The 16,691-nt window shown below is 37.3% G+C and overlaps 2 protein-coding genes and 1 pseudogene across 5 annotated transcripts in view; 1 reads left to right on the plus strand and 2 right to left on the minus strand.

The window, feature by feature from the left end:
• The window catches only part of NNT (nicotinamide nucleotide transhydrogenase), a 259,323-nt gene that overhangs the window by 98,510 nt on the left and 144,122 nt on the right, over window positions 1-16,691 (plus strand). The gene's annotated exons all lie outside the window — the stretch shown is intronic.
• The window catches only part of PAIP1 (poly(A) binding protein interacting protein 1), a 29,789-nt gene that overhangs the window by 4,277 nt on the left and 8,821 nt on the right, over window positions 1-16,691 (minus strand). For all 4 annotated transcript variants that reach the window (XM_060295752.1, XM_030881988.3, XM_030881985.3 and 1 more), the window contains exons 4-9: window positions 13,559-13,671; window positions 9,701-9,812; window positions 7,946-8,071; window positions 6,698-6,804; window positions 3,706-3,823; window positions 2,895-2,949 (exon numbers count right to left, since the gene is read on the minus strand). In XM_060295752.1, coding sequence (XP_060151735.1) covers window positions 2,895-2,949; window positions 3,706-3,823; window positions 6,698-6,804; window positions 7,946-8,071; window positions 9,701-9,812; window positions 13,559-13,671 — 631 coding nt within the window. The remainder of the gene's footprint in view (window positions 1-2,894; window positions 2,950-3,705; window positions 3,824-6,697; window positions 6,805-7,945; window positions 8,072-9,700; window positions 9,813-13,558; window positions 13,672-16,691) is intronic.
• LOC115866423 (probable phosphoglycerate mutase 4) lies at window positions 3,830-6,321 on the minus strand (annotated as a pseudogene).

A 16,691-nucleotide genomic window follows, 5' to 3' on the forward strand; every position in this document is an offset into this window, starting at 1 on the left:
AACCAAGGAAAAACAAAAAACACCTCGGTGGCAAAGGGAGATGGCAAAGAAGCTTGCTTGTCTCTGCCTGGGTTTGGAGTGAGGACAGAAGTACTCTGAAGAAACTGGTTCCCCAGAGAATTTTTAACAATGGGCCTGCACTTCAAATTTCTATTATCCACATAAAGAATCCCTACGACAAGAAAATAGAAACTTGTTCCAAGCCAGTATTACCGCTGTGGCTCCTGGCACAAGCAAATATAAACCCCCCTTTGGAGAGATGTTCCTACAATCCAAGCCACAAGTTTTCATAAACAAAAACAAACAGGCGGTTAAAACGCTGGAGCTGTCATGAAGGGCCATAGTATATGCAACTTAACTTCAAATGATTTAGAAAAAAAAAGTGAGTGTGGAGAGAACAAATAATAAATGGAGTAAACTGTTGAAGGTACATCTGAGTAAAAGGTAGATGGATGTTCTTTGCACAGTTTTTACTTTTATAACTTTACTGTAAGTTTGAAATCACTTCCACAAAAAAAGTTTAAGAAAGACAGTTAAATATGAGACTGCAAAACAAGAACACAACATAAAGCATTTTGTATATGACAATTAGAAATAACAGGGTTAGAATGAAAAGAAAACAAAAATATGAAGCAAAAATAAGCATGTTTAGAATGATGAGAAAAAAAGGACTCAAAACTTTAAGATCAAGATACTTTGAACAAAATGCAGAAACAAAATTCAGTTTGAAAACCAAATTGAATTTCTATAAATAAAACAGCCACTAGAAATAAGTAGGAAAAACAGATTGGACAAAGATGAAGATCGAAGAACCAAAATGAATCAAGGTAGCCTCAAAGAATAAGGGACGAAGGGAAATTTGTCTCACCAGACATAGCAAGATTTACAGTAGGTAAGAATAATTAAGAATGCAGTATTGGTGTCAAGACAAACAAGAAGAAAGATCCACATTCATGGACACAGGAATAAGACACAAATCTACAGGGAGTTACATGGTACACAGAGGAACGTTTTGTCCAAGAGAGGAAGGATGACCTGTTGCTGAGATGAGTAACTATAGAATATTTAAGTCCTACCATTTACCACATATAAAAACTAGCCAGATGGATTAATCACCTAAATATAAAAAGCAACAAGGTTTAGAAGACAATGGAATTTGATCATAGTAAGGAAACTAAGTCACAGAGAGCACAAACAAGACTTTAACACTCAAAGCTTCTAAGTGACAACACATAAAATGGAAAGACAGCACATACTAGGAGAAACTAAGGATCACTTTCCAGGCCATGTAAGTAATTACAAATCAGTGAGAAAGACAAATGATCCAACAGAAATACAGGCAAAGGACACAAACAGGTGATTCTCAAACAAAGAAATCAAGAGGTCAATAGAAACATGAAAAGAAATTCACTACCACTAGTAGGGAAATAAAAGTTTACAATTTCATACAAACAGACTGACAAAAAAATAGGTCTGGTATCAATAAGTGTTGCCAACAATGGGAAATAGGAACTTTCACATGTTGCTGGTGGGAATATTAAGTGGTATAATCATGATAGAAAGCAGTTTAGCAACATTTAGTGAAGTTGAAGATGCATATAGCCTATAATGTAACAATTCTACTTTGTTACCCTAAAGAAGTTCCTGCATGTGCACAAAGATTCTTAAAGATGTTTGCGCAGCACTGTGGGTAGTAACGAGTGTGAACCAACCAACCATCCACAAGTGGGAGGGGATCCATAAACTGTGGTTTACTCTGAGTAGGTTATTATTTGGCATTTAAAATGAATGAACTAAACCTATATATATATCAATCAACATGAACACCAAAAATACTGAATAAAAAATAAGTTGCAAAAAAGATGTGCACAATAAGGCACCATTTAGGTCAATACTGCTGTGTATGGCAACACCTATCATTTACAGTCATACATGAAGTAAAAAGACAGCACAAGGACACCAATGTCAGGACGGTAATTACCTCTGTGGGGGGAAGTTATGGAAGGACTGGACTTGAAGGTGAGGTATCAATTATAGAAACAGAGAATGGTTATTACTATCTATAAAGGGTTTTATTTCTTTGAAAAGACCCAAAGTATATATTGATAAGTGAAATTGGTTCAATCTTGACAGTGAATCAATATGCCCTTTTTTGTGTGTGGTTTTAATATTTTTGAATATTTCATAATTTAAAATTGAGAAGTTAAGTGCTTCTTCTTTCTACCCCTTTGTGCTAGAGGCACAGGACAGTCAGTCCTGTGGACTGACTGGATAGCAGTCAGTCCTGCTATCCAGAGGAAACAAATGGGAAAATTCTGATAAGCTGGTTGTAAGTTTGTTCAAAGTGGGGAAATGTTCTCTTGCTCACAGTGCAGTTCTGTTGATCACAATTAAAGCACTCATTCTATAAAACGGCTCTTTTCTGGGAAGGGAAGTGTGCAAAGATTTAGATTTTAATTAACTGACCCACCAAATATTAATAAGATTCACAATTTTTAGTATCTGCAAGTATTAACCTGTACCAATGAAAGCTGCTGACTATATAGTGAACTATATAGTATAACTACCCCTTCCGCTTTAACTACCTGAAAGTTTAGAGTATAAAAACAAAATATTAGAGGAAATATAAAATAAAAATGCTTGCATTTAATTGAGGGATTCTTCCAATCCTTCACTGTTAGGGTGACAAGACACTATATACTGAATCAAATGTTCGATGTGAAATGGTTCCAAGTGGTAACTATAAGAATATTCTAGTGAGACAAACCTTTACCCTATATTTTAGAACGATGTGAACTCTTCAAAATGCTACAACTTTGTGCCAGTGAGGGTATGGTTTTCTGTAATTTACTATCTTACCAAAAAATGGTCGGAAAATGACTGAGACAACATACCTGGATCAGCGGCAGTGAAAGGAACACCATCAGATGTATAAAATGTTGGCTCATTCTAGGAGGAATCAGAGCGATTAAAACATGTTATCATTTCAGAATTGCTTTTTTAAAGCACATTAATTGAGCATGGCTGATTTCATTCATCTGTACCTGATAATACAAAAACAAGCAAAAAACTAAATTCCTAGCAGCCATTTTCATTTCACTGGGAAAGTCTATGGTCTTCAGATTACTATTCTATTATCTCAAGTTCTTGTGGGTCTAACCCCACCGTCTGCCGCCTGTCACACCCTTGGTGACTTGGTGCGTCGTCGTGCACTGTGATTTAGTGTCAGCTGATTTTTAGTTGTGGTTCCCACCCCCTGCAACCATTTTTCTCTTTAAGTATTTCCAAGACTGGATTGTAAGAGCATTCCTCCATAGTTTCTTTCTGTTTGATCCTGTCGAGAGCTTCAGGGCATCACTGGCCTGGTAATCATTTTCGTTTTCTTAATTTACTTTACTACAAAATGCCAAGTAAAAGTTTGAAATGCAGGCCTTTGATCATGAATTCTCTGGAAAAACTGCTTTGAGGAATCCCTACACTCACCCAAGTCCAAGTCAAACCTTATTCATTTCCCTTGCCATTGAATGGCTCTTTGTCTAGTCTACCCTTTCACTGAGGATTCCTTCCATGGCTGCCATGTGACTCTAAGCCAGTGAAAAGAGTTATTAGGTATTAAATTCTGAGATAAGTTTATGTAACTTATCTACAAATTGCCAAAATTGAATTCAAGCAATAACCAAATTTAAAATGCAAACACTGGCATACCATAAAATAATTAGGATCATTTTCAGGTGTTGCTTCCCTGTATGTTGAAGTTGCATGGACTCTACCCCAGTTACTTGACCGGAGTTCTACAAGCTTCAAGAGCATCTGTTTTACATCTCTGCAGACAAAAGTTGAAAATGAGTTAAAACGAGCAAGTGTCATTGTGCTCTAATATATCACAGATGCCTAAAACGTTGTTTCAAAAATTTAACATGCTTTGATATTCTAGACATTTCCTTTAATAACACAAATTTATCTTTTAAAAAAAATGCACATCACTCCTTTACTATACTGATCTGGAAAAAAGGATCTAGTACAGTTATGCTCAAATGCGTACTGGGCCCAAGTGGCAGGCCAAGCAACTGGAACATGATTCAGAAATCTGGCACAGTGAAAGACACACTTGGACGTGATCAAGAGGCATTTCACTACCACAAAGTAATAAGGCAGCGGAGGGATTCTAACACGTGAGAGGATGAACTCCTACACCTTGGAAATCAAGGAGCTTATCCCATGTTGGTGTAAGGAATGGCTCATTTTCTGATGACCACACGTGGGAATATTTCAACAGTCATCAGAAACCCCAGAAGGTTTTTTTTTTAATTATATAATTTTAAAATCTACAAACAATAAGTGCTGGAGAGGGTGTGGAGAAAAAGAAACCCTCCTGCACTGTTGGTGGGAATGTAAATTGATACAGCCACTATGGAGAACAGTATGGAGGTTCCTTAAAAAACTAAAAATAGAATTACCATATGACCCAGCAATCCCACTACTAGGCATATACCCTGAGAAAACCATAATTCAAAAAGAGACATGTACCACAATGTTCATTGCAGCACCATTTACAACAGCCAGGACATGGAAGCAGCCTAAGTGTCCACAGACGAATGGATAAAGAAGATGTGGCACATATATACAATGGAATATTACTCAGACGTAAAAAGAAACGAAATTGAGTTATTTGTAGTGGGGCGATGGACCTAGAGTCTGTCATACAGAGTGAAGTAAGTCACAAAGAGAAAGACAAATACCATATGCTAACACATATATGTGGAATCTAAAAAAAAAAAGTTCTGATGAACGTAGGGGCAGGACAGGAATAAAGACGCAGATGTAGAGAATGGACTTGAGGACCCGGGGAGGGGGAAGGGTAAGCTGGGACAAAGTGAGAGAGTAGCATTGATATATATACACTACCAAATGTAAAACAGATAGCTAGTGGGAAGCAGCTGCATAGCACAGGGAGATCAGCTCGGTGCTTTGTGACCACCTAGAGGGGTGGGATAGGGAGGGTGGGAGGGAGACACAAGAGGGAGGGGTTATGGGGGTATATGTACACGTATAGCTGACTCACTTTGTAACACAGCAGAAACTAACACAACATTGTAAAGCAATTATACTCCAATAAAGATGTTAAAAAAATTAAAAATTAAAAAAAAATTATATACTTTTTTGTAAAAGTAAATACAACACATAAACATCCAGGATTGATCCCAATCTTCTGCAGGCAGGGAGGAAATATTTGTTTCAATCGCCACGCATATTACATTCATTCTCCACTGGAATGACTACAGCCACCCAGTCACCTGACTACAGAATAATACAGGACCAGCCCCTGGGAACATAAATAGGCTCTCTTGTTTTCCCTCATTGGTCACGCCTAACATGGTTCCCCCAACCCTTACTCAAGCAGATCCTTAGTAATAGACAAAGCATTAGCAACCCCCCGCCCCCGAATTACTTCCTGTCCACCCTCTTGGACAAGTCTTCCCTTGCTTGGACTGACAACCCTGCCCCAGAGGTGCATTCTGACTAGACTGCATGAAGGGAGTGGGTCCAAGAGAAAAAAATGGCTAATATGAAATTGGGAGCCACTGGTCCCCATCTGGATCTACAACTTACAGATGCGGTCAGTTTGATATGTGTAGGGGAGAAGTGCAGAGGAATGGGATGGGCAGGGAGGGTGTCCTTGGGAGTAGTTTGTCTGCTGCTCGCCCTCCCTTCTTGGCCTTGCCCTGGGCAGCCACAGCGTCCATGGCTTTACACACAGTCTCCTCATCCCCCAGGAACTGCACAGGCGTGATGGGCTTCATGTTCTTGTCCAATTCACGGTCAGCAGGCTCAGCTCCACGATAAGCTCTTCGGAGACCCTCTCTGCTTGACAATGCCCCTGGAGGCGGGTGCCGTGGGCTACAGCCAATACCCGTTTCCCCTTCTTGATCTGGGAAACTATTTCTTCCTTCCAAAAGGGCAGAGCTCTGGTAATAGTATCCTTCAGACTCTCATGGGAGGGTAGCTAACCTGCAGTGAGGTCTCCATGCCTTCGATTCTCACTGATGCTGCTGTGGAAGGGATGACTGGGCTCCACTGGAGGTAGTGGGACTTCAGAGGAGCGCCTTCAGATCTTCACTGGGCCTCGCTGCGCTTGGCAGTGGTTTCTGCTTTACTGAGGCCAGAGCCCTCACTGCCGCCCACTGAGGAGCCTGTCCTCGCCTCTGAGAGCCACATTTGGTCAACGGCACCCAGCACTGTCCAGAGGGTCTGACGTGCTCTCTTACGCACTGAGGTGAAGTCTACATGCTCGCAGCCCACTGCCTGGCTCCTGCTGTCTTTTTTTTTTTAAGACAGGCTTGAAATTTATTCCATGTAACTGTGGCTATATATGGTTCTTAAAGGCAGTGCGATCCTGCTAACACTTTTATACCTCCAACTGGACTTACAGTAGTACTTTACCCAAATATTTATTGAGCTTAAAAGTATTAATCATTTTATTTTTAATGGACTCATATTCCCCCAGGAATATCTTAACTTCTTCCATTCATAAGCATAATTGAAGAAAAGTGGTTAGGTGAGCAGAAGCCATAGGTAAAAAAAAATTTCTGTAGATCTATAAAGAGTATTCTGATGAAGCACAACAGATTAAAAACAACCCCAAATAAAAAGCAAGGAATTGAGATCTACTGGCTGTCTATATTACTTCTTTTCCTACCTGCTGCAATTTGCGTCTAGGACAACATTTTCAATTCTCTGAATAACTTCTTCCATATCAGTCTTTCCTTTTTCCTTCCAGGCATCTTCTAAAACTGACCCTGTCAACTAAAAAAGCAAGTATCAGTAAAATAAAGAATTCAATAAAGTACAGAAATTCTAAAAAGATATTAGTAGTAGTTCAAGCATTCTTTAAATAAGATGAATTTAGCAAGTTAAATATTCCTAATTATTTTCTACCATCTAATATTCAGGAATCGCTATACTTTTTCTTGACAGGGAAAAGGAATGAACTATAGCAGAAGTTTAATCATAGGCTTTATATGCCAATGACTGTATGGCATGTTTGCTATATGACCAAGGCTATAAAATTTTAATCAACATATCACTTTTTGAAATATGCAACATCCAACAAGTGTAGAAACTCAGAATTTAAAAAACACAATCAGGAAAAAATGAGTTAAGGATATAAGCAGGTAATTCACAGAAACTAAAAAAATGGCTTACAAACAAAAAAAGGCTTTAATTCACTAGTGATTTTAGTCACAGAAATGCAAATTAAAATGAGCTTTTTGTTTTTACTCATCACGATGACAAAATAAAACCTAGGATTGATTCTCTCCATCACTGATAAGGATATGGGAAAAGAGGTATACTCATTCACTGTTGGTGGGAACACACTCTGGTTCAGCATTTGGAAGGGAAATTTGGCATTACTTATCAAATTAAGGTATACATGCTCACTGAGCCACCAAATCTATGGGTAAGAATTTAAGTTACATAAACAACTGCATATATTACTGACAGTGCTACAGTGGCTAAACTGAAAATAACTGCTCAAGGATGGAATGCATAAACAATGTGCATGCATACAATGGAACACTGGGAAGCTACTGAGGAAAGAGCCATGCAAAAATCCAAGACCTTCATTTGGTGGCGAAAAAGCCAGCCACATCAGAGTAAGATCTTATGAGAGCACACATGCAGATAGAGGAAGGGAAAGAAAGGGACTTTACGTATGGAGCGGAGTGAAGGACTTCCATTTTTCACTTTTAAATTTCTTATATTAAACAATAAGTATATATTGCCTTCCCAATATTAAATTTGAGAGTAAAGTAAAATGTCAATATTTAACTTAAATAACTAACTCTTGGATCTATTTGTGCATTATATGTACTTTCCTTCCTCTAAATTATACACTAAAGGGATGAAACAGTTACATTTTAAGAAAAAAATAAGTAAAACCTACCTTCAGTAATTTTACTGCACAAATTAAGTTGTCGTCCATAGGATTAGAAAAGAGGGCATTCAGCAACTCCCGAAGACCGACCTGAAGAATGTCTGCCCTTGTAACCTGCCCATTTGTTCCTTTGATCTTTTGGGGAGAAGAAAATGAAAAGCAACTATGCCAAAATATAACACAGATATACAAATGGTCTAACAAAGTGCTGGCAAAATAAGTGGTTTAAGTTAAACAATACAAAACATATGGTCAGGGTCTTCCCTGGTGGTGCAGTGGTTAAGAATCTGCCTGCCAATGCAAGGGACACAGGTTCGAGCCCTGGCTGGGGAAGGTCCCACATGCCGCGGAGCAACTAAGCTCGTGCTCCACAACTACTGAGCCTGCGCTCTAGAGCCCGCGAGCCACAACTACTGAGCCCACGTACCACAGCTACCGAAGCCCACACGCCTAGAGCCTGTGCTCTGCAACAAGAAAAGCCATGACAATGAGAAGCCCGCGCACTGCAACGAAGAGTAGTCCCCGCTCGCCACAACTAGAGAAAGCCCGCGCACAGCAACAAAGACCCAACACAGCCAAAAATAAATAAATAAATTTATATATATATAAAAAAATATATGGTCAGGATAATTTAAGCCTCCTTTAATATTACCGCTTCATAAAGCAGTCTCTAGCCTATTAACACATTTTTGGGAACACAGAGCTTTTTTCTGCTTTTTATACTATTTAAAAATACTCTAACTTGCATCAGAATACAACATGTATCTCAGCTCTCTGGCTTGAAGAACTGTAGGTTCAGGAGCCATGCCTTATCTTTATAACTCCCACCACACATATCATGACTTCTACATAGGAAGTTCAACTGCGTTCTTAAAGTGACAATTCATTTAAGGTACATTTTATATTGGTGTTCTTATTTGGCTTATACAAAAATAAACTGAGAAAGATTACGGCATGAGATTTTTTTAAAAATTAAGGTTATCTGTGGTAAAAAGGGATAGTAAATTAGGCACGAGATTGCACAAAGACCTTTTAGATGCACTGACTGAGATGTACATTTGACGGTGGATTCGTGTGTCTTTTCAGTGGTATTTACAATACTAAGTCCTCAAATCAGAGTTTAAGAAGGTATACCGATATCTGGGACTAACTAGTTAAAAAAAAAAAAAATCAAGCAAATCCATTACAAAGTAATATTCAGCACTTAATGTTGCCTCCCAACAAGCATATACTCAAGTATGCCACCAATTTAGCTGTAGACTTTGTACAAATACATTCTATATAGAAGATTAATATATAAAATAGGACCAAAAAGAACTACTGTAGGTGAATTAGGTGAAAAAAAACCCCAAAAAACACAGAAACTCTAGTCTCTCCCCTCTTCAAAGTTTTATGCTCTGCAAGGCAAGTTGCTTTTGGGTCACCATCTGAAAGTCAACATACTAAATGTGCTAATATTTATGATACAAGGATTCAAAAAGGTGTGACTATCTGTATTCCAAAAGCTTGAAATCACATGTAAACCATGGCTTTCCAAAAGTACATAGCTTAGTAACTATCTCCCAACACTGCCCATGAACAGGAAGACAAAATGGTACATATGTTCCATTTGAGGACAGATACTACCATGAGTAGGTACTGAGACTATTTTCTTTATCTCCCATTTCACTCTTAATGTTATAAAAGAGTAAACACAAATTCCTTATTGAGATCAATTTATATTCTCAGGCTTTGTCAGTACTAAAAAGAAAAATTTCTCCTCACCTCCAGGTTAAGATAAAGTTCTCCCAGAAAGAGTACAAATGCATGGAATCGTTTTCGAGTCACTTCGTCCCCTTTTGCAGCTTGATCTTTAACTTCATATTCAGTCCGACATCTAATAAAGACATACCTTTTGTAATCTCACATTGCTTTGTTTTTTAAATAGTCAAACAAGATGACCATTTGTCAGTTTGGTTGTTCACAAGCAATACAGAGGCAAGTACAATGCACCAACACTCTGATTTTCTGTAATAAAAAGTGTTCCTGTCTATTGTAGCGATCAGAATATGTACTATCTTTTCATACAAAGATTCCTAGTTTTAAGAAACTGATAAGAATAGTTGAAAATAAACCTATTACTAGAACAAACTGTAACAAGTTACAGCTACATAGATTTCATGAGGTTCGTTGTATATTGGCACTAAAAAACAAAACAAAAACCCTCACTGCCTCACCTTATTTATTGTCTCATAGGCTTTTTAAGAAAGCACTGTTTTTATGCGAAGTATCCCTAAAATATTCTGCTCTTGCTGAAATACGAACTTTGAACAGAGCTTTAAAAAAGATATATAAATACAGGTGACGTCCAACTAAGCTGAAAATGAATTCTTATTAAGCCCATTATTCTTAGAATTTCTATTATACGAATCAGAGAAGTGAAGTAAGAGGAGGAAGTCCCCAATTGAAACCACACAGAAACATAGAAGGCAATTAATCTGGTCTTTGTCTGGGTCTTTGTTTCTAATAGAGACTAAAGGAGTCAATTTATTTTCCCTTGTTTGATTTCTCCCTGACTTGGTGCATTCACCTTAGAGCTTACATAGCTCTTATTATCTAAAATAATCACAATAAGCCTGTCATTGTCTATACCAATGAATTATGGTGTCAGCTGTTACTAAAATGGATTTTTAAAATTTATTTTTAATGTTCACCATTCTGGTGTTAAGATTTTTTTATTTTTATTGATAAGGTGTAAGAACATTCTAGAAAAGTCATGCGTTTTATAAAAATGATTTTGATAGTTCTCCTTTTAAAGACCAAGGGAGCAGCTTATGAAGGCTTAATGGCTTTCATACCTGAGGTACCAATTTAAAAAAATTTTCAAAAAGAACCTAAAAAGTCATTTCTTGTCCAAGAATTTACCTTGGTTCAGTTTATGTATCAATCATAAACCCAGCTTAGCTTATTGTGCCAATGCTTACAAGCTATATTAAATGAGCAACATCTGCTGTTTGAGTCAGACATGGAAAGATATTGGTCATCTTCTCATACATATTAATTCCTCATCAGAAAAAAAGTTGGGATATCTATAAATAGAACACTGGTTAATAATGGAAAGGATCAGTTAATTAATGCCAATTCAGTTATCCAAGCACCTTGTTGGCTGCTTTCCTTTCTGTCTTTCCTTTTATGACTTTTCAGGTAAGAGCTTCGATGAAATGACCTTTTTGTTTTATCAACGCCATTACTATTAGATTATATATTAATATATGTTAATTACGTACAAATGCAAATCCCTACCCTTGTACATGGTTGATTATCTAGGTGAGAGGAAAGACTCTAAAACTTTAAGCTAAAGACTTTCAATTATAAAATTAATACATGGCTATTTCAAAAAGGTTAAAACAGAAAAATATAAAGGATAAAGACACTGCAGCCCAGAAATAACTGCTGTGAAGGTAACTTCTATCTGTTTCAAAGTATTCTACATTTTTAAGTTAACAGAATTATGATCTTTTCACTTGTTATATGATTAGTGTTCTTCCATGTTGATAGCTTTGACAGTACCCTAGTACTAGAGAAGCACACACAGGGGATACAGAGTCAAAAGAGCCAGAAGAGTGATTCTCAACCATGACTACATCGTAGAACACTTGGGGAGATTTATAAACCATGCCCACACTCTCCTTCAGTCTAATTATATCAGAATTTCCAAGACTGGGGGCTTAGCTCCATTTTAAGTCTCTAGGTAACTCCAAGGCAGAGCCAGGGGTGAGTAGCACAAGGGAAGATAAGCAAGCCTTTCTACCATCCTACCTCCTCAAAGTGCCAACTTTCACATCTTTCCAAAAGCTATAATTTGTACTTTAATGATTAGGTAAGGTTGGATATTTCTGTAACTTTGTCATTTATATTTTTCCAAACTGCACCTATCCAGAGTCATTCCAAATACTTCTATTAAAAATAGAAATATTTCTGGCCTTTTTCTTACTTATTCCTAAGAGGCCCCTCTTTTCATATTAAATAAATGAGCTCACTGCCATGTTGTTACAAATGTCCCTATTTTTACTTCACTTCTTATAAATTTATGACCCCTCCAATATTATAATCTATATGAAATTAAGTTTAATCTCTTGTTTTAGGGCCTGTAGGTATCATGTCTTGCTTAAAATGGCTTTACCAACCTAATATTTTTGTTTGTCATTTTTTCCCCTAGTATTTACTGTTTCAGTTTTATATCTGAAATATATTTTGGTGTAAAGAATGAGACAGGAACCCATCTTTGTTTTTTTTCTTCCCAAATGACTAGCCAGTTATGTCAGCAGCACAATTTGTCTTTTACTTATGTATCTGAAGTGTCACCTTCGTTAAAAGCTTAATTTTCAAGTGTCTCTGGAGTGTACTTTTGGAGTCTTTATTCTGTTCCAGTGCAGTTTAACCACACGATGGAATACTTTGCAACCATTAAAAGTATCTTTAAAGAACTAACAGGCACTCTCTAATAAACTCAAAGACAACCTTGTAATTGAATAAAACAACTCAGATTATAAGAAAATTCATTTCCCTACATTAGCTCATTAATTCAATGTCATCCCAAAACATAAATAAGTAACAACATTTGTGTAATTTCACATGCTGATTCTAAAGTTCAGAGAAAATAAGCATGCAAGAATAGCAAAGAAGACTACACACACACACACACACACACACACACAGACACACAAACGAATGGGGAACTAACTAGACTAGTGTGAAAAAATGAGAGTTTTTTAATAGCCTGGTAATAAAACAGGAAGAGAACAAGTAATGAATGGAATAGAATGAAGGTCCAGAATCAATGCAAATATAAGGATGTAGTGTGATAAAGGCAGCAGTTCTAATAAGGAATGGATCATTCAAAAAAGTGGTATGGGAAAAATTGGTTAAACATGTGGCAATAAATGAAATTAGATCCTTACTCAAGCCAAAAGTACTAAAAAATATGTAAAGTGACCATTTTTAAGATCTTGGAAAAGGAAAAGACCTTTCTAGGCACAAAACCAAAGGCAGAGACCATCATAAGAAAAAGGCATATACATGACTATAAACTTAATACTATACAAGTAAGAATGGTCTGCCCTTGGACTTCCCTGGTGGCGCAGCAGTTAAGAATCCACCTGCCAGGTTTCCCTGGTGGCGCAGTGGTCAAGAATCCACCTGCCAATGCAGGGTACACGGGTTTGAGCCCTGGTCCAGGAAGATCCCACATGTCACGGAGCAACTAAGCCTGTGCACCACAACTACTGAGCCTGTGCTCTAGAGCCCGCGAGCCACAACTACTGAGCCCACGAGCTGCAACTACTGAAGCCTGCGTGCCTAGAGCCCGTGCTCCACAACAAGAGAAGCCACTGCAATGAGAAGCCCGCTCACCACAACGAAGAGTAGCCCCTGCTCACTGCAACTAGAGAAAGCTCCTGCACAGCAACGAAGACCCAACGCAGCCAAAAATAAATAAATTTTAAAAAGAAAGAAAAAAAAAAGAATGGCTGCCCTATTCTCCCCTGCAACTTTCTATAAAGAACAGTCTTTAGCAAAGAAGAATGGTCAAATTCTAGTACATTTAGACGTAGTTTTCCTTTAATTTCATATATACACACTAACCTTTGAAGTAGCAATTGGCGGAAGTTGCCACTCTGTGGGCTAATTGTCAGATGATGGGACAGGTAATTACAGAGGCGAGCTCCCATGTAAGAGAAATTTGGGATAGATGTGGCCTTTCAAAAAGAAAAAAGTTTTATATGACACAGACACATCAAGTTATTAATGCAAACACTTAACAGCAATATTCTAAAGAGGAAAAACATTCCTGCCCCCAAAACTGTACAGAAAAATGTACAATTCATTTGTAATTGTTAGGCATAAGGATATTAACTCTCCCTCCCAACCTTACACCAAGAACCAGAATAAGTACAAAGAAAAACATTAAGGTAAGCTCTCCCCACCATTTACCCGAGGTTAGCAGAAAGCAAAGAGATAAATCTCTCTTTACACCGACTAATTTTTGCACAAAATATGTACATGTACCCAGTTGCATAGTGCCAATTATGAAGTATATTTGCCAAACTAATGATCTGTGGCATTTCTCAGGAATAGGATGGCACCAACTTTGGCATCTAGCAGTCCAGAACAAGAATCCCAGGCCTGTTTTGTGACCCTGGATATCTCTAAACCTCCCTGAGCTTCAGTTTCTTGATTCCTAAAGAGGTAATTAATGGTACCTGATGCAAAAGATTAACACTTCAACAACACTCCAAACACTTGGGGTAATAAAAGAGGAAATAAAAAAAAATAAGCTATTTTTAATAAGAAGACAGTGGAAAAACACTGAGTATCAAAGACTGTGTGACATAGCCAAAGAAGTACTCAGGAAGTTTAACTTTCACTGCAGTTTTTAAAGAACAGTAGAATACACACATTAAGAGGTTAAGGGACTTGGCCAATCTCACAAAGGTAGTAGTTTACCAGAGTCTAGATCTAACAAATGGCCTGATGCCCCTCCAATCCTATGTTGGGTCTAGTTACTCATGTGCAACCTTAGACAAGTCATTTAACCTCTGTTAAGCTATGTATAAAATGGGGATAAGAGTAATACCTTGCAACCACTGAGGATTAAATGAGTTAACTACAGGTCAAGTGTTTAGCATTGCCTGGCATGGAGTAAGTACTTTATAGTTAGAACTTTTTATTTCTAATTATTTCCTTGCTCACACAGGACCCTGTACATTTCTCAGCAAGGAAGAAAGACTGATTCCTCCTGACATTCATGTATGTACCCCAAAAGACTTGAAATTCAAAATTTATACTTTTCCCATTATTGGCATTGCCTGTTTTCCTTTACTTTTAAAATTTAAAGTAAATTTAAAGACAACAAGGCTGGTCATTAAAGTTTCCTGCCTCCCTGCTATACCTCAATTTTACTTCCATAGACAACCACTTTCAATTCTTTCAGCTGAAAAGGTTTTAACCTCCGTATCTCCATGCTCCATGATTTGAGTTTAGCCATTTCCTACTAGCTCCCCACGAAGGAAGATAAGCATTTACTTTTCACCCTGTTTAACCTTACTTCATTCCACTATGGTATAACTGTAGATACACCATGATTTTTTTAAATAGTTTTGTGTTTCCCTTTACAGTTGTACCATGTATTATGCTGATTTCTCCTCTCTTGCACAACCTTGTTTTCCCTAGACTTAATTTTTTCTACTTTTTAAATATATTTCTCACTGACTTCTCATTAGTTTTTTCTTCTTAATATCTTCAAACATAAGGGAGTGTCCTCATCTTACCAGGGAAGTCTCTCCTGGAGCATTCTGCCCGATTCCAGTGAAGCCTTGTACCTCTAGGCCTACTATGTGCATGGCTACTATCTTGGGATCTCCCTTCACCATCATCTGGATGATTCACTTAGCTTCTCCTGTAAAATTCCCTGTTTCCTAGTTCCCATGTCTTCATCCTTAAATCCTCCTTTTGGTGGAGTACCTCCTTCAATAACTTCAAGAAGGATTATGATAAAACTTCAAACTGGTTACTCAGTGCAAAAAGATCTAGACAGTCTAATTTTTTTTAGATGTTCAAGCAATCTTTTTAGCCTCATTCCATCCTTATCCTAGAACCTTTTTGGAGATTCTGCATCATAAATCAGGGCGATTCTCGACTTTCCCCACTGGCTTGGAATTCAACTTTTAAAAAAATCCGCCAGGTCAGTTACCACTCACCCATCTGCGTTCTAGTCTCCAAAATGGGTACTTCTATCTCCTTTCGCCATATAAGTCCTTATGGGCTTTTGGTGTTCTAAAATCCCCACACTGTCATTTTACAGTAGTATTTGGTGAGGAATCAAAATTGAGTATGTAGGTTTAATCTGCCTTTTTTTTTTTTTTTTTTACTGTTGGTAAATCTATATCACTGACCATAGAATGGTAGAACTTAAAATATATGAAGCGTTGGCTTTGAGACAATCACAGAAATTGTAGTTTGTTAGGTTAGAGCCTTTCTAACCAACCCTGATATAATACGAGCATAATAAGAACTATAATAATATAATTCTGATATAAGAACTATAATCAAGCAGCCTATTGAAGAGCTGAAACTAAATAGAGCCAGAAAAGCAAAAAGAAAACAGTAAAATTCTTCCATTTTCTTATCTAATATTCCTTTTTAATCCATTTAGATGGCAAAAGTAGGAATCAGTACAAATAGAGCAGATCTATCTTCCTAAAACCTCAAGCATTTTTAGAAATCTAAGAGTTGGTCAGGTAATACTGAGGTCCAGTAACAATCCAGAACAAACTGGAAAAGTAGTCAAATGAAACACGAGGTAGGATTAAGAAAACACACAAAAAAACAACCTGCTATCATAAGTCACCCTCACATATATTCCCAGTTTGAGCTGCTCTTTCAGCAATGACTGAAACAGAAATATAACCTTTGGTGGCGTTTATCTCCTACTCTGTTTTTGGCCAGCCTCCTCACTGACCTTAAATTTGTCTTCAAAATTGAGTGTTGTCTATTTTTTCCCCCTTAAAATAGCATTAATGTGTCAGTGACCAATATGCTAGAATTAAAACTAAACTTTGTGTGAACAACCTAGACTGACATTAGATTTTTTAAAGGAATTGAGATGTAAATCCTTGAAATTTTTAAAGACAAGCAGAAATGTTAAGACTTAAATCAAGGTGTTTTGTGGTCCTTTTTTTTTTTTTTTTTTAAATAAAGAATCATTTGTGAGGCAAAA

The sequence above is a fragment of the Globicephala melas genome, chromosome 3 (assembly GCF_963455315.2).
Source record: "Globicephala melas chromosome 3, mGloMel1.2, whole genome shotgun sequence".
NCBI lineage: Eukaryota > Metazoa > Chordata > Mammalia > Artiodactyla > Delphinidae > Globicephala > Globicephala melas.